The following is a 25,431-nucleotide window of genomic DNA, read 5'->3' as shown; positions in this document are numbered from 1 at the left end:
TGAGTACTTGAGACAAAACAAAAAGTCCAGATAACATAGCTTCTAAGACTAAAGATAATGAAATGTTTTTGCAACAAAATGGCACAAACAATTGCTGTCATAAAATACCGTGCTTCCAGCAAGGCCAATACGAAGCTATTATTAATTCGATCCATTCGTAAAGAAACTAGAGCAATTTCTCAACATTAATATATCTCAACTTTTGAGTGAAGAAAATTATATCTGAATCAGCCCTATAAAGTATAAACACAGAGCTAAATCAGAAATACAGACGAACAATTAAAGCAGAGAAATAACAGAAATGTCTAAAGCTTCACAGTACAAGCCAACACTGTTGGGAAAGTGAATGCCCATCGCCAGAATTTGAACTTTATTCATTCCAAGCTACCATAGCTAATCTTCGTCTTCATCTGCAAATTTGAGTTCCAGATTTATCAAAAGATTAGTCAGGAGAGCCAATAATTCCAATATGCAACAGTCCTAACGATTCAAAAATAGGAACTTTTTCTAACAGTCAATAGGTTTAGAAAAAAAGTAGCAGATTCCACACACCATAATGTTTCTTGTGAAATATATCTTTTAAACCGACAGATATACAATACAATTATACAAAAATTGAATCTACGATGCAAAAGAAACAGGCAATTGGATTAATAGGAATTTAAATGTCAAAATCACCGGCATGCAAAAAGTTAATGGTTGCTAAGCAAATTGTACATATCCTGCCCAGGGTATATATTACAATCATGAACTTGTCAATTATCTAATGAGTAATGCTAATGTAAATAACTGTTAATATCTATCCCACTAGAAAAATGCTAACTGTAGCCTACTTGTTATTCATGCGGCAACTATATACAAGGAGATATTTTGAATTCTAGTGTTCCTCTTTCCCTTAAAACCCTCCTTTTCAGCTTCTCCGCCTAAAAAAAAAATAAAATTGTAGTATCTGTAGTTAAGTATACAGGAGCACACGCTTTACTGGAACTAGTTGAGATTAGGCAGCAAGGTGGCAAAGAGACTCTGCAGCGGACTCAAGTACTTTGCCTTGTCTCTGAGTGTGATAATCTAAACATTTTCTGATTTATATCCACACGATTAATAAATCCAGTAACCCTAAAACTCAAGACCTATATGTACAACCTGACCTGGTTTTAACCTAGAGAGTTATCATGTTAGGAAATATAATAAACACAAAAACATTTAATCAGTCACAAATCTAAATGATCAGTTGTACATCAGTCAGGATTTGAAAGGGAGTAATTGGTGGAATATTATTATTTCAGCTTTAACTTGGTGATTATGATTTGATGTTGGGAGTTATAAAAAGGGTCATTGGTATGTTGAAGGGGAGGAAGAAATAAGAGTGAAGTGTGTGAGTGGAGAGTGGAGAGTGGAGAGTGGAGAGTGGGTTCTTTCTAGAAAACCACCTAAGGTTGTGTTGCAAGAGTGTCAATAATCTGATTTTGGTCGGATTGTCTTGTACTCCTTACTTCCATTTTATCAACTATATCAGTTCCCATCACATCTCTGTAGAGTTCCTTCCCTTTGATATTCCAATAAACTCCAGGAGAATATCTTAGCAACTAACCCGAGCCTCACAGAGTTGGAAAGAGATAGAATGTTCAAAGAGACTCAAAGAATGAAGCAATATTCATTTTAAGAATAGACTGATGATGAGTACTAAAATGCCATAGTTTTTACAGTTCAACATAATCTAAGGACTGAGGCAATCGTATATCACATCTGGCTCCTTTGGGGACCTCACTCGCTTTTATTTGACTTTATATGATGAACATAATTTGCTTGTATAACATATCATTGTCTAGGACTATCATTCAGCAGTGTAAAATTGCAAGAGAAAATTGTATTTCTAGTCTCGTATTCCTCAGTCCCTAAATTGAATGATACCATGCCAATGATATCTAATCCAGTGAAGAATATCTCATTGTTATTACTAGTTCGGAAACAGAAATCTCCAGCAACTTAATGTCAGAAAAACCTAAACTAAGACTGATGAAAATAAATGGTTTTTTAAAACATTATAAATTCAGATTGCATAAGGATAGGGAAACACAGAAGAATTTATCCGCCTTTTGATCTTATTTTTGCCAATGGCTTGCTTTACTCTATGATTAATTTAACACAAATTCACAAAATGAGAAAATACAGCTAAACGCTACAAGCACATTCTACTTATCAGAAAACTCACGACTACCATTTTCAACCTACTAAATACACCAGTTGCAAAGTTTCCTAAGCCACATTACACTGCAAAACCAAATTCACAGAGTTTCCAACAAAATTTTATCAATCATACAACAAAACAATTCTATCAACAAACTCTCGAAACTCTAGCAACTGCTGATTCAAAACCGCCAACATTCATTTCACAACAAATATCAAACATTAATGCAATCCTTGTATTCACTAATCAAGAAAGAAGTAATAGACATCAAAACCGGATCCTACACTAAGAAAATGAAACAATGCTATTAGTCTATTACCACTCTCAAAATCTTGCAGCTACCAATTTAAACATTTCACAACCTAACAAACTAACAATAAGCACGGTAGCACCCAAATATCAAGACTTAAAGCAACACATCTATTGACAACTCAATAACCAACTAAAACACATAAAAATCAAATCTTTCGAAAACCCAATTCAAGAATTACCAAAATAACGGCGTTCATTTGCAGCCTTAGACTTTTCCAGCAACTTATCGAGATCTTGATCAAGCTTGACCTCCCACTTGACAAGCTGATTAATCGCCACCACTCCCAGACCCATCCCCAACACATGCTCCCACGGATCTAAACAAAACCCATATCACCAATTTCAAGATTAGGCCAAGAAATTATTTAATTTAAATTTAATTTCGAATAAAATTCAGAAATACATATAAAATATGGAAGGATAAGAAAAGGGGGTTTCTTACGGCGCATCAAGGGGAGCTTGCGGAGGGCATTAGAGTAAATCTGGGTGCTTAAACCCAGGAGAGCTCCGATCATCGTTGCAGTCGCCGGCATCTTTTTACTCTTGAATTTTTTTTTTGGGGAGTGTACAGTGTGAAATTTGTATACCTGGTATACTGACCTACCTTGAATTTTTGTAATAAAATAAATATTTTTTTTAATTTTTTATTTAATTTGAAAATTATTTTATTTACTTGTTGTCAGGGAAATTTGTTTTTGTAGTCTAGATGGATTTGTTGATTTACGTATGTATTTAAGAAAAATAAGCATGATGCATTGTAGTTTTATCTTTGAATAAATAGTGCATTGTATTTGCACATCCTATTTTCAAATCAATGATTTATATTCGGATATTATGACTTATGAGTTCACTTTATTTTTAAATGACAGATTCAAGAGGATAAATCTAGAAAAGAATATATGAGTGAGAATATATGAGTGTATTTTGTCAATGAAATAATTATTTCAATAAACAAAATAAATAGATAACTTTCAATTATTTATATACTAGGGAGGAAACGCGCTCCGCGCGATTGAGAAATTTATTTTATATATATTTAAAATATATTCTATTTAACGTTATAAAAAATAAATACAGTAAATTAATCAAAAATGTGATATTAAGATCACAAAGTATATCGTTATTGTCATGTGGATTCAATATTATCTAAATGCAACAACATATCCCAACCGAAGGAATAGCTGCACTAACACAACATAGCACGTTAAACTTGAAACCTTTTTCGACACAAAATGAGTAAGAATAAAAAAAGAGTTTTGCAGTAGGGAAGAATACATCTACACAAATAATGAAACAATTTCCTTCTTTTTACCTTTCTACCATTCTCTCGTAAGAATCTTTTTTCCGGACCTCACATTTTATTCTATGAATCCGATACACATAAACAATTTGCATTTATCATCAAATTCATCTTCTAATTATCATGCTATCGTGCATATCACCCCTTTTTATATTTGAACCAGCTTCATTTTGTTACAGCTCAATGCAGTTCACAAGGCATGGGTGGAAGCAAAAATAAATATAGGCTAAAGCGTTTTCGACTTTGTACGGTCCACAAGACATATCCTGTCTTCCACCTTTCTTGTTAAGCACCTCATTACAAAAGGGTCCAACACTCACTCGGCAGTTCTTTGTATTACATAGTTTATAACATTGCTGCCTCAGTAACAGAAGGAGCCCTTGTCATTCTCTCGTCCCTTACACAATATGTAATCTGTAATCAGAATTCTTGGACAACCCATTCTTTAAGGCATTGCTTGATCAAGCTCGAGAGGAGGATGATTTTACAGCTACCTCAAAACTCTGGATATCTTGCGATGAGGTTGTCTTTCTCAGTGTTCTTCGATGTGCAAAGCCTCGATGGCATTAAAATGTCCTCTGATATTTAAGGAGACATTGAGTTCATCTGTCGATTAGTAGTAAGTATGTCACTGCAAATCTTTTCAGGAAGCCAAGTAAAAAAAAAAAGTACCTATGTAAAATATATGACAAATGAGCATAGGAATAAACAGTATACCTCAAAACCATAATTATAAGTCCAATCGAAAACAATTCTAAGAAAAATGCAAATAAGGTAGTAGCAACATCCTAATACTACTGCCATCCTTATCAAAATAAGATGGAAATCATGACTTAACTTTTAATTTGGTTTCAAAAAAGAGAAAATAACATGACGTGCTTGTAAATAAAGACCCTGTATATGTACCAGATAATATAGGTTGAATCCAAAATATGCTCCCTTACCAGTTTCGATACATAAGTTATATTGAATTAAATATATACCATGATAATTGCACTTATCACCAATTATACGATAGACCTACCAGAGCATGACACCAGAAGCCGCAGAAAGTCCCAGAGATCAGAAAAAGCTTCCAGTCACAAACCAGTCCATGCTTGAGGACAACCGCCTCGAATGACATACCACAGTAACCCGAAAAATATAAGCCAATTTACTATGCCCAATGCAACAGCTAGTCCAATCACCCCGCTTAAATTGGTACACAAAAATCCAACTAATGACAGCATTGATCAGGAAAACAGCAAGCGAAACCCATGCCATCACCCCAACCTTAAAATGGCTCTGCAAGAACCTCTGCGTAAGCAAAAGAAATCCAAAGCTAAAATGCATGTTGTGTTTCCATAAACAGCCTCTTTATGAGCCAAGGTGTAGATATCAGACGTGTTGAAATTCTATATAATTTACGATGTATCAATATAAAATAACATACAAACATGGTATGAGACCATCTTTTTATCACACAGAATACTGCAAAATACATTATTATTCACAACACATTTTGTTTGCACAACAATATATAGTCTCCGAGTCTTTAATAAAATAGTAGTCTCCATATACCGTTTCCCGACAAAACAGCTATAGTATAGCAGCAAAAAGAAAATAAGAGAAGTTACGATGAGCCCAAAATAACAGAATGTGGCGATTTTAGAAATACAATGCACAGTACAAAATTGAGACTATGCAAATGATTTAATGCAATAAGCACCAGAAGATCACCACAATGTTCAGGGACCGGCAACTTAGGCTTGCTCCTTCCTAAAGAATAGGTAGTTTTACACCAAGAATACCTGACATTTTAGTCCATAGTTCCTAAGCAAGAGTACAATGAATAGCTGAGATCTAAACCAACTAAAGAAACATAGCAGATGGGAGCTGTAATGAGATTCCATCGGTGCGAGGAAACAAAATTAGGAAGCTCCCATCTAATAAGCTACAAACAGGTCCAACAAAATAAATGAGAAAACATCGTAGACACCACCATGAAAGCAGAAACAACACAAATCATATCAGGGGGAGGGGGGGTTTGCACAAACACCAGCACAAAGTACCTTAATATAAACATGTTCAGCAGCTTTTTCTTTCTCGCTCTAGACTTTTCCACTACTTTGAAAACCTACGTGACACGAACCTAGCCAGTACCCTCGATGACATGGTTGTTAGCCTGCAGAATGGAAAAATCTCACTGCTAAATCCATCACAATCTACCTCCTAAATTCTTATGCAAGGGAGTTTAGACTGCGCTACACACACATACACAACAGCATACATATCTCAGAGATTTAACTCGTACACACATCCATCAATACATACATCTAGTATCCGCACCGATTCAATTGAAATGTGAAACAAAAACTCAACTGCAATATCAACAACGCAGATACAAAATCAAAGGAACAAACCACAACAAACGATAATAGAGACTGCACGTATAGTCAACTGCAGAAACACAATCGAATAGAAAGTGACAGAACCTTCTTCCTCTCCCACCAACACAATTGCATTCACAGTTGGATTTTCCTTCTCCACTATTTCTGCTGCTGCTTGTCCATCTTCTCCCACCAGTTCCGGCCATGAATTTTTACCTGATATTTCAGTTTAAATAAATTAACCATGATATATATATATAGCAGGAAATATATATATAAACAGCTTCTAACATGAGAAGCACTATGTTATCATGTGCCATGATATATATTAAACCTTCACATATGGATTCCATCAGCGTTGCTTCACATCCGGAGTTCATAATGTCCATTTGTGTTGTTTGTAGAATCTTTATATTTATATGAAGGAGGTTCCTCAATAAACACCCAACTCAAAAAACTGATCAAAATCACTAACCACTATAAATTGATATATACAACTTATAGATACATCTAAGCAATAAAAAAGGAGAGAGCTTGAAAATCACCTCTTCAAAACGAATCGTAAACCCTCAGAAGAAAGGACTCCCTTGGAAAATCGGAAAATGTCTTGTAATGGACAGAGTATAATTTTATCGATAAACGCTTGTATTTTAGACATCCAATTACACCAGGGCGCTCTTCCCACCAATTAGCTTGTATTTTAAACTCATCAGCCACGATCACTACGGCTATTGCACAGAAGGCAAAGAGGCACGGTGGCTGTTCATCTTTCCATTACCCTTTTATATTTTCAGTTTCAAAATTTTAAAAATATATTTAATTTAATTTAAAAATGCAAAAATCCGGAAAAGAAGAAAATCGGAAAGAAAAGCTATCAAGCGTGCCATGTCAGCATGTGAGGAACCTCCTATCAAGCGTGCCATGTCAGCAAATATAAAGATTAAGAATTATAAAATATATGACCTCAACAGATGAATGAAGTTATGTAAGAAAAAAAAATCGAACGATTGAAGTTTTTAATGCTTTGATCAATGCATAGATAATGTCGGTCTATATTGATTTACATGAAATAAAATGGCAAAAATGGAATAAAATTTGTATGCTAAGTTATGGATAATAAAACATATATATAATATTTAAAAAATGTTAAGTATTTTGAAAATTAATTTCCAAATTTTAGTTGTTTAAATTTGATGGGTTATCCTCGCTCTAATGAGATATCTGTATACATATAAATCATTTTTGTTTTTGAGTGTTCCCGTAAGAATGGGAAGGCAGTATTACTTAGGGGCGTACACAGTTTGGGTTGGTCGGTTTACCGGAATTTAACAACTCAACCCAATTAAATCGGATTTTTCAAAATTTTAAATCAACCTGAACCGTATAAACCCTAAAACCAAACCAATTTGTAGTGTTTCAGTTTAGATCGGTTTATTAAATATGATAAAAAAAATTAAACAAATGCTCAACTCTCTTATGCATATCACTATAATCATATCAGACTACTTGGTAAACTGAAACATGTACCGCAAGGAACTTAAATATTTCATAATAAATTCTCCGAAGGTACACTGGTTAAGAAACTTTACCTTTGGAAACATTGCAGAAGATATGCATTTGGTGAACAATAATCTTATATTTGCAACACTAATCACTAATTTAGACAACATAATAATATATTTAAGATATATTCGGGGTGTTGGGCTATGCATATATATATATATATATATAATATATATAATATTTAAAATATTTTATTTATTATTCGTGTTGGTTTGGTTCGGCCAAAAAAAAAAATCGGGTTTTTTTTAAACCAAATACAAATTGAGTTTAAAAAATTCAGGTTTGTTCGGTCGAATAATGATCAGTTCGATTGATTTGGTCGGTATTACCGAATCCTGTGCACCCTGGTGTTACTCATGATTTTCTCCCTCAGTGATTCTATCCGAAATATTTGAACTCATATCTAAACTCCATCTTTTGAGTGGAATGTCCATTGCACTTATTTGACATACTTCCTCACAATTTTCGTTCTTCAAAATTTAGACTCATATATTTGATCATTATATTTCTATACATTTCTTTTAATCATAAGATTTTATTATAATTTTTCCCCTCATTCTCCGCTCGTTTCAATTCATCCAAACATGACTCGCTGGTGACCTGCGGCTCTCACATATACTTCCCTTGAACTTAAATAGGCTTCGGTGTTCGGTTACGTTATTGGGCTGATTCTTTATCTCTGACGGACTGGTCCATCAAACCCATTTGAAGGTTTTATGGGCCTGAACTTTTTTGATTTTCACTCCAAGTGGCTAATTAGTGCCAAATGTGGGCAGTGGGCTCACCGGCACGACCAAGGTACCACCAGTCACTCCCTCATGTTTCCGGTATATTATATTCCGAGTTTCTTAAAAACAATTAAGCTTGTCCAAACCAATAATCAAAAAATTAAAACTTTTTATTATTCACACTATAAAAAAAGATAATATTATTACAAGTGATATGTTTTAAAAAAGTAATCCGTCGACGTCTTTTGTACTTTTGTGCGTAAGAAAGGAACAAAGTGCTAGTAGCTCTATTATTTGTCTTCACACCTTTATGCTTCATGATTAAATCACCATTTATTTATTTATTTTTGTTAGTGCCGGTCTTAATCTAAAATTATTTTAATATTTTTATCTTAATAGGAAAGTGTAGGGTTTGGGCAAGTCGGTCTTGTCTGGTTGCTGTATATATATTCGCAGTTCTTTTTATTTCATTACTACTACTTTTAAAAGAATGGCAGCCAGCGAAAGTGAGCCGCCGGTTCTCCCTGTAAAAGTATGAAGCTATGAGTTCTAACTCTTTTGTGTTCTAACCACGTCCTCCCGTTCGATATGTCGGGATTCTTCATGACATGAAATAAGTTATTAATTTATAGTACTTAATTTATAAGACTAAATATAATTATCGGTGATTTTGTTGGATTCGTATCCATAAGTATTTTAATACGGTGAAATTTTTATATTTCATATTAATACAAAATTAAAAATATTAACGATTAAAAGTGTGCGTTGGCAAACACGATAAAGAAAAAAATGAAAAGTATTAAAGAACGTAAGGAGTATTATTTAAGAATACTTGTCAATATATGGAGTTTTGAAATTAGAGTAAATAATATGAATTAAGAGGTATTTTTCAATTATAAAATCTGATAATAACATTAAAATTCTGTTACCAAATTAAATTATATATTTATACGAAGTTTCTACATATAAAAACATCTAAAATATATCTTCGATATCCGTATTCAAATTTCGAAATATCTTTACAATAATTGTGACACCGTGTTTGCCACTGACCACGATTGAGTAACAACTCCTAATCAAGAATCTAAATAACAATAACATCCATTTACTATTATTTTGACTGATTTATAAACTACAACGTGGAGAATTGAGTTTAGTGATATGCCGGTTTTTTTTTATGATACGAGTTTGAATTGTCGGTAGTCTGTCCACGTTATGCGAAACTAAGTGACTACAATTGACCCGAAACAGCCTCCCATGATCTAACCTCCACCTGTCCTCGGGTTCATTTCTCAAGATCCCCCTTCCACCATCACAAATTAGAAATTATTTCATTCTGAACAAATTAGAAATTAAAAATATCAACTTAAATTTTCGCTCATAGAAAAATTAAAACAAATTACATAATTATACAATATCCCAAATTATATAATCAAAATCAACGAGTCCATTCAATTTGACATGAAAGAAGCATTTTTTTTGTTGTTGAAAATGTTATTACATTTCAAAAATAGATATTTTTTGAAATCTTAGTGGAGTATAAGTGTTCTCAAAATTGTTACTTGGTTTTTGAGGTTTTGAATGAGTCATTCCATCAAAATCTCATAAATATATATTAAATTCTTAAAATTACAAAAATATTAGAAAAAACAAATTCCATCAGATTTTACTTCTTAACAAAAAATAGTATTTATAATATCATATTAAACATTACTACTTTCAAAAGCAATAAATTTCAAGAATATATATCAAATTGTTTCAAAAACAAAAAGAATATATATCAAATTCTAATATGGGTCCGCTTAGAATTCTATTTCGATACAAAATCCACCTCTGAACATACAATCTACATACCAAATACTACTTGAAAATTGAAAAACCAGAACTGAGGCCGGTTGCTCTGCTTGCTTTGTTTTTTCTCCTTCTCTTTCTCTTTATATATAAAGAGTAATCATCTAAAGTATATAACTTTCACATTATAAGCTCTCCCCCTCACAAAAACGTTCTCCTCATTCCCCTCCTTGTTCATGTTTTCTTCGCCTTACATCAACTAAACCTCGTCTTCAACTGTGACAACCCTGGTCAAATCCCGAGAACTTATACGCCACACAAACACAACTAAACCAATGGGGACCAACATTACAGATGAAAAAGAAAAAAAGATGTTCATCGGAGTGATCTGGAGCTGTGCAGCAGAAGTAAAAATCCTCTGCACAGCTCTCCTCTTCCTCTGCTCTCTCCTCACAATCTTCCAGTTCTTCCCCTCCCCTCTCTCCTTCGTCTCCGTTTCCGATCTCCGCAAATGCGTCTCCGCCATCCCCACCTCCCCGCCACCACCACAACCAATCCAACTAGACCATGATCTTCAAAACGGCGTTATAAAAAGATCTTTTGATCCACGTGGAGCCGCGGCCTATAATTTCATACTCATGTCAGCTTACAGAGGAGGCGCTTCCACTTTTGCTATAAATGGATTATCTTCGAAACCTCTGCATGTTTTTGGAAACCCTAGTTATAAATGCGAGTATGTTCCGCATAATGTGACTCATGCAAACGAGTCGATTATTGTGGATGGGAACAAAATTTTACCTGATTGGGGCTACGGTCGTGTTTACACGACCGTAGTCGTTAATTGTACTTTCCCGATCCCTGTCGGGGAAAGTGGCGGGAAATTAGTCCTCCGTGCCTCCACGAACGGTGGAGGTGACACGGAGGATACCCATACCGACATCATGACGGTGTTAGATGAAGGTTCGAGGAGTGTGAATTTTTCGATTTTTAATGAGCCACCGAAATATGATTATTTATATTGCGGGTCATCTTTATACGGGAATTTAAGTCCTCAGAGAGTTCGTGAATGGATTGCTTATCATGTGAGGATGTTCGGTGAGAAATCACATTTTGTGATCCATGATGCCGGTGGGGTCCACCCCGAAGTTATGGAGGTTTTGAGGCCGTGGATGGACCGAGGGTTCGTGACACTACAAGATATTCGAGATGAAGAGAGATTCGATGGTTATTATCATAATCAGTTTCTTGTGGTGAATGATTGTTTGCATAGGTACAGGTTCATGGCTAAGTGGATGTTTTTCTTTGATGTTGATGAGTTTATTTATGTCCCGAAAGATAGTAATCTGAAATCGGTTGTCGATTCGCTTTCGGAGTATACTCAGTTCACGATTGAGCAGAGGACAATGTCTAACAAGCTCTGTCTCACCGAAGATGAAGGCAAAGAATACAGGTATGATCTATAATCTTCATCTCCGCATTCGTTTATTCATAAGTTCCGCGTTTTTTGCTTATTCGCTTAGTATACGATGAAATACACTACTAAGATCGAACCAAACCAGACGTAGTCGGTGTATAACGCTCACAATACTAAAATTGGTAATATTAGATGGACTTGCCGAATTCAGATATAGGGGTTAGACTTTCATTGTATTGAAGATATAATTTTTTCGAACTAAAAAAAAAATATATTTCATGGTGTCTAATTCTGGATTACTTGTTTGGTCTGTGAGGAATGAGTTTCATTCTGTGTATGTAAATCAGTATGCTATTGTCAAGAAAGGTGAATATAAGTCACAATCTAATATTCAAGTTTGTTGCTGGATCTTGTGTACGAAAACAAAAATTGACCAGAGGAGATCAACATCTGTGTGCTGTGAATGAGGTGACTAGCTACGGAATTTTCTTGATTTAGGGTCGTTACTGTGTGTTTGGTAATCTGTCGACATATGGATTTTGTAGCTAGTGGAATTGAGAAATGTCGATTGTGATGTCACATTTTTATACATGGCCCAGAAACGGCAAGAATTACAAAACACACACGACTCATATAATTATAGACAGACAAGATATGCGTGTATTAGTTCTAAAATTTAAAAATATTTAATACGAATTTGTGAAATATATGGTGCCCGAGGCTAATAATCCCGAGTTAACTAAGGTCCCGTAAATTTTAGAATTTTAGAACCGACTTGTGGTATATATGTTACATCAAGTGGTGTCTGTGTGCTTGGAATTATTGCCATGTTCACTGGTATTCGAATAGATGTTTCTTGTTTCCTTCCTCATATTATGGGACACTTGGAAAGTGGGGCAGGTTGTTCCTTTGTTGTAAAGTGATTGTTCCATGATGATGATATAGACATTAATAAATTTTTTAATTTAATTTTAATATGCATTTCTTGAGGACCGTTCAGCTATATGATTCCATATGGCTATGATATCTTATATTTCAATTCCCCCTCCATAAGGATCCTTTAATTGAATGTTGTGGCCAGCATGTTGGTGTTTGTTTGTTTCTTTAATCCAAAGCATCAAATCATTATCAGACTCATTAGAAATTTGTTTTCATGATTAATAGTTTAACCAGTCACATTCCAATCATTCTGATTAACAAGCAAATGTAATTTAGATTTCACATGGGAGTTGATTATTGTGTTTTTCTGACTTGCTGTTCTGTTCTGTCTGATTACCTGGGCTGTCTTGGATGTTTGTTAAATGTAATCGGACCGCTCATTTCATTCTCTAGTCACGATCAAATGAAATTCTGAATTGAAACAAATAATCTGTTTGGAAATATAAAATTTGATTTCATTTGAAACTCAATACATTCAAATATTAGTTTAAACCGGAGAATTTAAAATGACAACTGAAATCTCAGTCTAAAATTCTTCTAACCAAAAATAAATGACATCTGTAAAAAATATGTATCCTGTCACTGAATTCTGCTTTTCTTAATTTGTTTTTGCAGGAAATGGGGATTCGAGAAGCTAATGTACCGCGATATAAAAAGAGGAATCAGGAGGGACAGGAAATACGCGATCCAGCCGCGAAACGTATTCGCGACCGGAGTCCATCTGAGCCAGAATTTCGCAGGCAAAACAACCCACAAGACCGAGGGGCGCATAACATACTACCACTATCACGGAACCATCTCAGAAAGAAACGAGCCATGCCGGCAGCTAGTGAACGAAACAAATCTCAAGCTCGATACGACACCATATGTAATGGACACCTCAATGCGAGACGCAGCTGTAGCTGTCAAGAGATTCGAGCTCAAAATGATTGGCTCTGCTTTACAAAATACGCGGCAATGACAGGCTTGTTTCACACAAGGAGATGAAAATCTTGCAGTGGACTAGTTCCAAATCGGCGAGATCATGTTTATAGTCATACTAATACATATATGATTCCATTTTAAAATGTTTACGATCGGTTTTATTATATGAAGAGGAACTAAAATATTGAAAGAAATAGAATTAGGCCGGTTCTTCTGTATAGGGTGACTGATCTATAGAGTTATATTTATTTTTTTGATCTAATGATATAAAGTTTTTTTAAAGTTTGAGTTTACAAATTATTTTGATATATATGTTGTGAATAAATTTGAGGATATGCGAGAATTATACGGTGAACATGAGATGACGGAGAAGAAATTTAGTTCATTCGGGACTCGAGTAATCCATATTCATTGTCTGAATTTTTTAGGTGTTTTCTTGACATGATTATTCAAATATGATTGATCACTATATATTAATTTTAAAACTAATAGAATAGATATAATAAAATAAGTATATTATATTATTTTCAAATATCTAATTGATAATTGAATTAATAATTTGATATAATTTAAATATTTACATCAATTTTCGGATTACCAAATCAAATATATCCAATATATCCTGATCAGAGTAGAGTTTGGAAAAGATAAAATGTAAGCATATCATATTCATATTTTGAGAGGAGGGACGCACATCATATCTATATTTTGAAAGAGTGGAAAGCTGTTTCTGTGATTACTTTAAATTAATACTCCCTCCGTTCCAGTCAATTGTATACGTTTCTTTTTCACTGCTCGACACGCTTTTTAAGGCTTTTATAAAACATAGTTCTACAACTTATTTTTAAGATTTTCTTTTTTTGTATAAAAGTATAAATGTTATATTTTTATACAAAAAAAGAAAATCTTAAAAATAATTTACTGAACTATACTATATTGAAGCATTAAAGTCCGTGCCGCGCCCCCGTCCCCCAATGTATACTATTGACTGGGACGGAGGGAGTACAAGACAATATATTATGTGAGATTATTTAAATAATATTTTAATTTGTGATTTTCTGCACGTGAAATTCATCTTCGTAGTGAACTTATTGAGAATTTAAATTTTCTCATTAAGATATGGTATCAAAATCTGACGGTTAGATAATAAGTTTTCTTGAATGAAAAAATATTACGGTGAATTGCCGATTCTCATTGAGATTTATTCTCATTTAAAAAAAAAAAAACACTCAAAACCACTAAAGAGTATTTCAAACCAACCAAACAATCTCAAAACGTCATGAATTCAACATCAACCAACCCAATCTTGAGCGCGTATACACAAATCATTCTCCCAATAATTGTCCCAACTGTTAATCTAATGTCTATCGCACCTTTTATCTCTGGTATTTCGGATTATTTTCTACTAATTGAATATGATTTCCGCTTCTGTAACATTACCCACACTAATGAAATGTTGGAAGGGAACAGGAAAGAAGATGCATAGCAATAGCATGATGGCATTCAAGAAAAGTCAGCAAATTGGCATTTCTGAGTTGTAAGCCATCACACGTATTCCGGATTCGCCGCGAAAAGAATACGGATAAATTGCAAATCTATAATTGTACTTCCGCGTTTTTGATATAAATAAATAATCATTATAACGTATGCTGGTATGCGAATACGAGAATTTCATTCATTTTTATCGCCGGCATATATATGATTTGATAACTTTATTTTGTTAAATTTATTAAATTTGTTATTTTGTTAAATTTGTTAAATTTGCCGGGGCGTGTAAAGGACACCTTCTTGTGAATAATTCTTAAGCAACAATAGCCCAACATGACAGTCAACGCGAGCACATATATTTGGGGGCAAAGAATGAGAATAATATTGGCCCGGAACAAAGACTATTGGAAAGCCTAATACTATATACTTTCTCCATAGTCCATCCCATTCATTTACGTGACGTCCTATTGAATTATATATATTTTAAAAATAATAAAATTTTATAGTTTTAAAAATTCAACAATTACGGTTTCAAAAAAAAAAATCAACAATTACTATATTTTTCTATTATACCCATTTTATATGTTAACAACCCTCTACATTCATTTTATATATCAAATATTAATTGGTCTCCTCACTTTATCCGGTTTTTTTACAAAATTACACATTTTCTCACACACTTCATGCATATAATTCCATGTGACAGCGAGAATAGCGGCTATTTTGTTTGAATTTAAAAATTCTTATTCTAAATTTATAAGTTAGAAGTAATTTATTTAAATCGTTTATATGAAATAAAGATTTAAATCAACTTTTGACTTGTAAGCCGGAATGATAAGTTGGATTTTCCAAAAACTTTTTTAATGACTTAATTTTAATGTTAAAATTTGATTTCATAAAATGTGAAGAACCACTTTATAGAATAATTTATCATGATTTATTATTATATTAATAATTTTTACAACTGATAAATTTCAAATATAAAAAATTTATAAATTAAAAATTAATTTTTACTTACAATAATATTTTATTTATAATCAACAAACACTTCTTTTATTTTTTTTTAAATTGAACCAGCCCGTCCAATATATCCGTGCATATATCGAGCCTAGATCTTCGTAGATCATGCATATCAAAAATTGCATCTACATATACATATGCTCAACGAGCTTCGCTAGTCGAACCTGTAATTAAGGATACAAGTTCCTCTTTAACCAGCTAAACCAACCCATGCGCGGTTAAATCAATCCATGCGACTATGCGAGTTTCTCTTTAACCAGCTAAACCAACCTATGCGCAATTAAACCAATCCATACGACTATGCGAGTTTCTCTTTAACCAGCTAAACCGATCCATGCTCAGCTAAACCAACCCATGCTGGCCAAACTGCAATGTCGACTAATTATAGTTAGGCCCTAGTTTGTTTCAGAGCTTTTTTAGTTGCCACGCAACTTCATGAAACTAATGTGTATTATGTTAGTCCCTGTGTAAATAAAGAACTCAGATTAGCTTGTGTGCAATCAGAATTTTATAATTAATTATTTGTGTATAATACAAAATATCAGTTTATATAAGTAAAAGAATAAATAAATAGATATAATAAACATTGAGGTGCAGTGATTTTTATCAAATAATATAAATTCATTTTGAGACGTTCTTTTTCATAATTTAAGTTTATGCGGCTTATCTTTAATTATGGTCGTGTTTAGAAGTTAGCGGTTTGTGAAAAAATTAGAGGTTTGGGGTGAGTCAGAGGTTTGACCATTTCAATCCGTTAATAATAGTGTTTGATAGTTTGCGGATTGAAATAGATGTTTGAGCTCAAAAAGCTATTTGAGGAGTTTTTTGGATTAGCGGTTTTGGTATATGTCATAAAAAGCTAATGAAACAGTTATTTACCAAACAATTTTACACGAAACCGTTAATCCAATCCGCTAGTCAAAACATCTATTTGAATCAGTTAGTCAAAACATCTAATTCAATCCGCTAACAGCTAACCGCCAATATCCCCAAAGAGGACCTATATTAAGAGCTAGTCTAGAGAGGGGTCCTGGGGGCGGCCTCCCATCCCATACCAGATTCAAGCTAATTTCTTAAAATTCAACAAAATGAAAATTCTAAGTTTCCATTAAGTTATTTTGAATTTTAAAAGGCTCAATTTATATTTATCAAACGGTATTTGGCATATTTTTTTATCAAATCAATATTAACATGCAATTCAGGACGAATAAAAAAATAATTCAAAATGCAACTTTTGATGCAAATATCTGCCACCCTGCAAGTGTGGTGTTTCCTTAGAACAACTGCGATGGAAATTTGCTGCTATTTTTGTAGAGTACTATATCCGCAATCTGCAAACTCTTTTCATCCGTAAAATGGACTTCTTGGAACCTAGTTTCTTGTGTTGGAAATATGTCAATGCTCGTGAATCTTTAAGTACCTTTATGTTACAAAAATCCTTCAGCTAAATCTGTGATGGTTCGCATACAGACCTGAAAGACAATTATTGTGAAGCTTAATCTTCTTAAATTTTCTTTTGTTTTCACACTTTTAAATCTTTGCTGCACGCAAATAGACAGACATTTAGCAAAAGGCACGGGGACATCCTACAATTTTTTTCCGAAGAAATTACTTCTAGATCCCCCCTGACATTGATTATACATTTGATCAAGTTATAGTCCATTGGTAATGCACTAGGCACTCTGTGCTTCTAAGAAGGCATTAAAATCCTCCCTAGCCTTCAGTAATCTAGGAGTAATGCAGGGTGATGGTGCTGCTGAAGTTGGCTGCTGAGGAGCCTGGGATGCACTCGAAAAACGAACATTGCGAGATGATTCATGGGACTTTCTGCCTGTCCCTCTTGATGCAACATTCTTCATAATGCCCTTCCGATCCTTCTCAAACACGAAAGCTGCTCTCACTGGCAAATTCGCGTCGTTTTCACTGCACTGAATCAGCTCCAATGGCAGGTCAAAGAATTTGGAAGAATCGCCGTTACCATTGTCATGCATGAGGGCTGATGAAGACCAAGATGCACATTCAAATTTCTCCAGAGAAACACTCCTGGAGATCACATGGGGCTTTTCTGGCAACTCCTTTCGTGATCTCACTGGTTTTCCCTTGCCAAAGCTCGGCAAGAACAAGCACATCGCCCCGCATTTGAAGTTGTCATCGTCGTTAGAATCCAGCATAATTTGCCTCCCATGATGCTGATCATTTCTTGTTTCAGTACTTGAAGGAAAGCTGTAGCGCCTGCTGTTCGCGTCAGTTAACCAAAGATCAAATTCATCGTTTACTGCAGAGATTCTGGTTTCACCACAAGACTTGCTCCTTTCAAAGTGTTTCTCACGCAGCTGAGCAAGATTAGATAGTGCAACAGAATGTTGACGAGCGACAGACTTCAATGCTTGACCATGGGGCTTCTTCTTCGGTATAGCTGAGCTGAATTTAGGCGATGAAGCAGCAGAACCTGGGAGGCTATAGCTCAAGAACCTGGATTTTCCAGGCGGGAGAGGCAGAGGAGGCATACCGTAATCTTTTGGAGAATCGATTACAGGTAGCATCATTCGGGACTCTTTTTTGGGTGATTCGATCAAAATAGGTGCCTTTCTGGATTCTTTCATGGATACCGGATCCACAGAAATTTGCCTTTCTTTCTGCAGACTTTCCTCCATTGGCACTTGAGGTTTCTCTATGGTAAAGAACTCCGACTGATTCTGTTTTCTGACCTGCGTAAAGACAGCTGCGAGTTGGGTGTAGGCTTCCTCTGCCACAGGATGGTCTGAGCAGAAGAATTCATCAGAATGAAGGAATGCCATTGTGATTGAGAATGAAAACTGTAATGATTAGAAGACGGGTTGAAGCTCTTAAGAAGGAGATACAGCTTGATCACCATGGAACGTGGATAGCATGTCCCCAGCAGGCCATATCTCAGTAGTGCCTTCCATGTCCTATCGTTTTTTATTACTATAGAACAGGCATACAGTTGCACACACTCCACAACTATATAAATTGGCTGCCAAATTATTGTTAGGATATAATATGATCATGGTAAACCTTCCTCCAGTTTTGAGAGAATTTGTCGCTTAACATGATATCAGAGCTTCCTCCTAACACCTTAAAGTTTTGAGAGAATTAGTCGCTTAACATGATATCAGAGCTCAGACTCGCGGGCTTTCGAGAGAGGGGGAATGTTATAGATATGAGCTGCAGCTTATAAAAATATAAATCGTGCTTGCAGTAACACAATCTGATTATAATATTTAATACAATTACATGAGGAGACGTTCCGAGAGATGTACTATATTGAATTGAAATCCTCTTAGACATGCAAGAAACTGTGGTTTGAACCAGTAAGAACTCAGTGACAACTGACAACAATATGGAAGCTTAAAGTAAAACCAAGTTCTAGGTGGCACAAAATGAAATTATCGTATTACACTATTATTACAATATACAAAAATTAGTGGGATCGGGGGATATTTTTTTTAACCCTTTGCAATCGCAAGCCATGCAGAATATACATCCAACTATCCGAGCTGAAAGATTACTGTAGAGAATTGTAAAACAGAATTAATACTACGGATATACCAATTATGATGGGGAAGGCTGACACCAAGTACAGTGCTCCAAATCCCTGCAAGAGAATACATCCCCCTTAGGCCCTTAGTACAAAATGCTAACTTGTTAATATTAACAGATATTTCTATTTAATGTGTCCATCCTTTGCAATGCTGTGAACCTAAGTGACAACTGTAGTTTGTCTTCTATTTGTTGAGCATTCAACTAGATATATAATAAGGGGAATTCCTGATGGTACGATTGTGATTTTGGCTTTTCCAACTGGTACCATTTTCCCATAGTATTGGCTTCTCTGAATGGTACCGGTGGTATCACTAACAATCCTCTAATTGCATATTAACATTATGGAAAGAATAGTGAAAGAAGGACATTTAGAGAAAAGATTGAAGATAAATATACTAAACTGCTTGTTGATTCAAGAAAGAAAGAATATCAGACTAAATTTATCTCGATCTTCATTTTCAAATGTTAGATTATAGTTATAGTCAAGACGTATCTTATTTTGACAAATTATAAGGATATTAAACAAACAAGTCAAAAGTTTAGGTACGCCATAAGTCTGTCAAAAAACCAAAATGGTACCACCGAGAAAAATCAATATGATGGTACCATTCAGAATATTTCTACATATAATAACTGAATCATAATATTATTGATTTTTTAGTTTGCTATTCATTATTTAAACATATGATGATAGAATAAAATGCCATTTGCGAAGACACCATATGTATGAAGAAACAATTTTTTCGAATCAATCTAACTGATCTATAACAAAACCAATTTTTTTGTATGTCTGGGTCTTGTGCTGAGTTGGTGGCGCGTTGAATCTAGGGAGTAAACATCATTCTCTTATGTGGAACTCCTTAATTTTGGCTATTTTCTGGGCAATTTGTTTAGAGACATATACATGAATATTCAATGATGTCTGCAGCGCAGTTGATAGAGTTTGGGATGGAGCGAAGCTTTGGGTAGCAACAAAGTGTATTGAGTTGTGAGAATTTATCCTTTGCAGGGAGTGGAGTTTTTTCTCAACTCTTCGTAGTTTAGTTGGTTTTAATTGTTGTCCAGGCTGTGTTTTAATTATAAAATTTTCCCCAATCTAAAGTGAGTCTTCTATTTCTAATACTGAGAGGCCTTGTTTAGCGTTTTCTTTTATAAAAACCAGAATAACTGCAAAAATAAATATTATAGTTTACAGGTATATAAACTGACCAGAACTGAAGGCACATCACGTTCATCTTTGAAATCAGAATCATCAATTTCAGCAGCTGAATCCCAATCAACCTTCAGTCTCTTTGCGGCAACTGCAGGATCTACCCCAGTATCTGTGGCTTTAGCATAGAGAGATTTGCGCGGTCCTTTCTTTTTTATTTCAACCTGTCAAGTAACAACATAAGACTATTACATAATTAACATGAGGATATCAAGAAACATTATTGAGCTTCAGACTATTTTTTTGGAAGTCAGCTTATATGTCAAGAGAAATGTCAGAGCATGAAAATAGTTAGGGCATCTAGAGCTGGAAGATTTGCATGGTGCCGTGGTTTCCTATACCACATTGACTTTTCACGTTGCTCAGAAGCAAGCAGATGAAGAATCTAAACAATTCAAACTGAGCATCCACTGTGTGACCCTCCATTTAACCTCAAACAACAGGGGGAATGCAAGCAGATACTGATATATATAGGTAACACCTATTACAGTAATGCATCTATCAACAGAAGCCACAAAGGTAATACATTTTGTGGAAAAGAAAATGCACTACTAAGCAAACAACTAAGTTAATAATATGACATTTATTCACCACCATTACTTTCTGATAAGTAGACTTTTATAAGCAAATTCATAATAATATAGCCAGGACAAATAAAACTCACAGAAACCATAAAACTTTAAAGTACATGAGAAGAGGATAATAACAATTGCAGATAAAATATATATTCCATAATTATTGTTCCTACAGAGTTGCAAAGGTACCTCTAAGTTTGGCCATTGCATCATTTCTTCTGCAAGCATTTGAAGCACAACACGATCTTTCGGAATCTTCCCTTCATTTACCTAGACAAATGAAATTAAGAAAGGAAAACAGGATTTGAAAATCTTGTTGGGAAAGCAAATTCTGCAGTGAATGATCCAAATACATCAAACTGTGGCTGTTAGTTGACATCCATATAAGAAAACCAATTCTATGATGTATTTTTCTTTTTTTCTATTTTATTTATCACGTCTTTCAATCTTTTGTAGCAGAAAGGAACCAAAATATGCTTATCACTTTGATTTGCATGATGTATATTCGGCCAATATGAGAAGAATCGACAGGTCCAGTGTTAAAAACACAATGCAAAAAGGTCCATATAACTCACAAATAGGCTCAAGTTTAACTTCTACTGTTAACAAATTATTTGTAGTACCCTTAATTCAAATCCTCTCTTCACCACAAGCCAATATTATGTTAAAACCTTGAGGACACAGAACTGCTTGATTTTCATCCGCCAAATAGTCTCCGTGGACTAATAAAAGTAGTGAAAGCTTAGGTAGTGTTTATTTGTTAACAAGCTTTGGAACTTTTATGCTCTCAAAATGTTAAAGACTTATGACAGCTGGGCAAAGGTTCCAGCTGCCTGCGGTCAGTGGATGGTTGTGCAAGATTTTCAAAAGCATGCTTATATTGGATATATCTTTAACTTGAAACAAGGTAATAATAGCAATTTCAATTAAGTGCTATGGAATTATTTGTTTCATACATAAATTTAGCTCTGGGCAGAGGAAACACGGGACTTACTTCTTCTAATGCTTCAGCTAATTCATCCCTTGTTGGGGCATCAATATCATCAATCCCGAGCAACCTTCTCCTCTCAACATCTCTTGGATCCTCGATCATCACCGTCAACTTAACCTACAGATTCCAAAAAATAAGACACTGAAAATGAAAATTTAGCCACTACATGTTTATCATTATGCTTGGTAAGAAGCACCAATAACTTCAGCAGGCCTGGAAATCAGAAAGGCACTCTATGTGGTCTAATCAAAGAGTTGAATTTGTACTTTGCATGATCGTGCATATTCCCTACATATGTATGGACAATTTACATTGACAATGACAATATATCCGGGTAGATACTGGATATCACAAAACAAAGAAATATGACAGGATCTCTATTATATTACATAGAATGACGGAATCATTACATTGCGATGAAAGGCAAGCGCGAAACAAGTTGCGCTAACCCCTTTTCTGGATAGCAAAAGTTATTAGTACATATTAAGGGCAAGCCCAATCCTGATGCCACAATGGCTTTAGCTATTTCTGTATTTGGTACCATATAGTGGTTTTTTGGTGCTAAGATATAACCTAAACTCCAATGTTAATGCTAAAATGGCTATAGCATCATTATATTTAAGTTAAACTAATGCAGCAAAGATAATTCCCTTCCTTTTTTAATAGTGGCAAACATATCTATAGCCATAATTTGGTCTCATTGGTAAAGCCAATTACAGTTTATGCAAATTTTCATCCAATTATAGCTATGCATCGGAGTCATCTTATAACTGTAGTTCTATACTCTGGCAATGCATTTGGACTTTCTCTAACATAACTATATACAACTTTTTCGACTCTTCAAGAATCTCCACTGCTTAAACCAATTACATCAAATATAAGAGTAAAGGTAAAAAGTGGCGAATCACCTCACTAAAGAGCATGTCCCTGTTTTTCTTCAAAAGCTCCAACACCTACAAAAAGATTAGGTCCTCAGCAATAAGTAATTAAAGGGTGATTACATATTAAAACACATAATAACACACACAAATGGCAATCATGCAAATTATGAGAGGGAGGGGGAGAGGGAGAGAGAGAGGGGGGAGGGAGAGGGAGGGGGAGAGAGAGGGAGAGAGAGAGAGAGAGAGAGAGAGAGAGAGAGAGAGAGAGAGAGAGAGAGAGAGAGACCCTTTTGATTTGGTTGACATATTCAAGGTCCTGAGGATCAGGGTCAGGCTCAGACTCCGATTCTTGTTGTTGTATCGAATTAACCACTACTTCAGTGTCTTCTTTATTAGCTAAAACTACAGAGCTGCTACACCTCCTTGTATGCTGTAAAACAAGTGGCTGTGAATGATGATGACTAAAAGATAGACATAAGGATAAGGCTCTGCACGAAGAAGAAGAACCACCACTGGCACTGGTGGAGAATGATGCCTGAAGTGGCAAGTGTAATGCCATTTCAGATGATGATATATGAAAAATCTCGTGAGCTTGTGTCTGAATATCTTAGTATGTTTAGGTGTTTAACTGAGGAAACTCCTCAAAGTTGGAGTTTCTTGGATGTTCTTGGTCTAAGTTGAGGCTCACTAATATGACAAAAAAAATAAAAAACAAAGTTGAGTCGCACAAAGATTTTGTGTTAAAAGTTTGGACTGCAAAATTTTTAGATTCATTTAATCATTCTAAATTATTCATTCGAAGAAATCAAAGTTTATAAACCAATACATACTAATTGAAAGTCTTTGGATTGTGTTGAGGGGTTTGTAAGGATACAAAATAATGAGTTATTATGATGAAATAAACAATATTATTTGTTATATATAAGCCATTAAATTGCACACAATATATACTTCCAAATTTATTATTTTATAATTTATTATCTATTTTATTAATATTTTAATACATGGATGTCCATTTTTCTTGACATGGAAAACATTCTTTGAGGGAAAAATTTATTTTATATTTTTTATTGGAATTTTATTCATTGATTTAGTTCTCGATAATAAATAATAAGAAAACATATGTCAATAGAAAATATTATTTCTCTGTCCCGAAAAATAGGAAATTTGAATTATTCTAAGAGAATTAAATATTGTTTAACTATAGTATTATTTAGATGTTATAAATAATAATTCATATTTTTCCATTTGTCAAGTTTTCAAATGTTAAAGTGGATATTAATTTGAGATATTAGATGAGATGAGAAATGAGATATATTGATCCATCTGTCATCTTCTCCCATCCGGCAGCTTCTCCGATTTAAAATCTAGAGCTAAAATTTCCTCCGGACTCTCATGGTTTAAGTTTGGTAGGTTTTTAACCTAGAAAACGCGTTACACTATTATTATTGAGTTACATTTTTATCATAATGGCAACTGTGCTGAACTCATATAACAAGAAACAATGAATATATGATGATTAATGATTATCTAATAAAATTGGGATGACAAATGCCCATGTAAAAGTCACCGGAAATTCTGATATTTTTGTTGGTATTATATAAATAATTAGATAAAAATTTTAAATTCAACAAAGATTTTATGTTTATTTAGTTCGACCAAATAACAACTAGATATATCTATTAATAGTATAAATAATCGTATAATGTAGGAGTTATGACACATAACCATCGTAAATCAGAGTTAATTAATTAGTCACCCATTCCGATAAATTGGAGTGAAATTGGATGTGTTTTAATATTAAAAAATTTTATTTGATATTTAGTTATTATATATTACTAGTTATCTATTAACAAATATATATTTATCGTATCATAAATTTTACAATTATTCATATTTAAAATAATATAATATTTTAATTTTAATTAATTATTATATATATATATATATTAAGATAAATTCATAAAATTAACCGGATTTGTATTTCAATTAAGATAAATTCATAAAATTAATTGTATTTCAAAAATCAAATTGTTCATTTTATAAAAAGTTATTGAAAATTAATCAATTAAATTGGGAATCTTTAACGTATTACATATATCATTTATGGAAATCATTAATATATTGTAACTAAATAAATGAATAGCTTAATTAAATATACATGCCAGCCTGCC

At 34.0% G+C, this 25,431-nt stretch overlaps 4 protein-coding genes across 4 annotated transcripts; 1 reads left to right on the top strand and 3 right to left on the bottom strand.

Moving 5' to 3' along the window:
- Window positions 1-79: 79 nt before the first annotated feature.
- LOC108202094 (uncharacterized) lies at window positions 80-3,254 on the bottom strand. The gene is made up of 3 exons (XM_017370782.2): window positions 2,943-3,254; window positions 2,680-2,817; window positions 80-410 (listed from the first exon to the last, which is right to left on the bottom strand). The coding sequence occupies exons 1-3, from the start codon at window positions 3,031-3,033 to the stop codon at window positions 394-396; spliced, it is 246 nt and encodes an 81-aa protein (XP_017226271.1). The 5' UTR covers window positions 3,034-3,254; the 3' UTR covers window positions 80-393.
- A 7,056-nt stretch (window positions 3,255-10,310) lies between these two features.
- On the top strand, window positions 10,311-13,810 carry LOC108204951 (galactan beta-1,4-galactosyltransferase GALS3). Its single transcript, XM_017374651.2, has 2 exons — window positions 10,311-11,701; window positions 13,220-13,810. Exons 1-2 carry the CDS (start codon window positions 10,587-10,589, stop codon window positions 13,563-13,565), a joined length of 1,461 nt encoding a protein of 486 aa, XP_017230140.1. The 5' UTR covers window positions 10,311-10,586; the 3' UTR covers window positions 13,566-13,810.
- A 3,750-nt stretch (window positions 13,811-17,560) lies between these two features.
- On the bottom strand, window positions 17,561-18,976 carry LOC108207273 (uncharacterized). Its single transcript, XM_017377735.2, has one exon. The coding sequence runs from the start codon at window positions 18,832-18,834 to the stop codon at window positions 17,710-17,712; it is 1,125 nt and encodes a 374-aa protein (XP_017233224.1). The 5' UTR covers window positions 18,835-18,976; the 3' UTR covers window positions 17,561-17,709.
- Window positions 18,977-19,428: 452 nt separating this feature from the next.
- Window positions 19,429-23,951, bottom strand: LOC108207282 (ycf3-interacting protein 1, chloroplastic). The gene is made up of 6 exons (XM_017377743.2): window positions 23,544-23,951; window positions 23,285-23,329; window positions 22,380-22,493; window positions 21,575-21,655; window positions 20,810-20,974; window positions 19,429-19,652 (listed from the first exon to the last, which is right to left on the bottom strand). Exons 1-6 carry the CDS (start codon window positions 23,814-23,816, stop codon window positions 19,563-19,565), a joined length of 768 nt encoding a protein of 255 aa, XP_017233232.1. The 5' UTR covers window positions 23,817-23,951; the 3' UTR covers window positions 19,429-19,562.
- Between the last annotated feature and the right edge of the window lie 1,480 nt (window positions 23,952-25,431).

This window comes from Daucus carota, chromosome 1 (genome assembly GCF_001625215.2).
Source record: "Daucus carota subsp. sativus chromosome 1, DH1 v3.0, whole genome shotgun sequence".
NCBI lineage: Eukaryota > Viridiplantae > Streptophyta > Magnoliopsida > Apiales > Apiaceae > Daucus > Daucus carota.
Note: the sequence above shows the minus strand (reverse complement) of the source record. Positions and strands in the feature narration are given on the sequence as shown.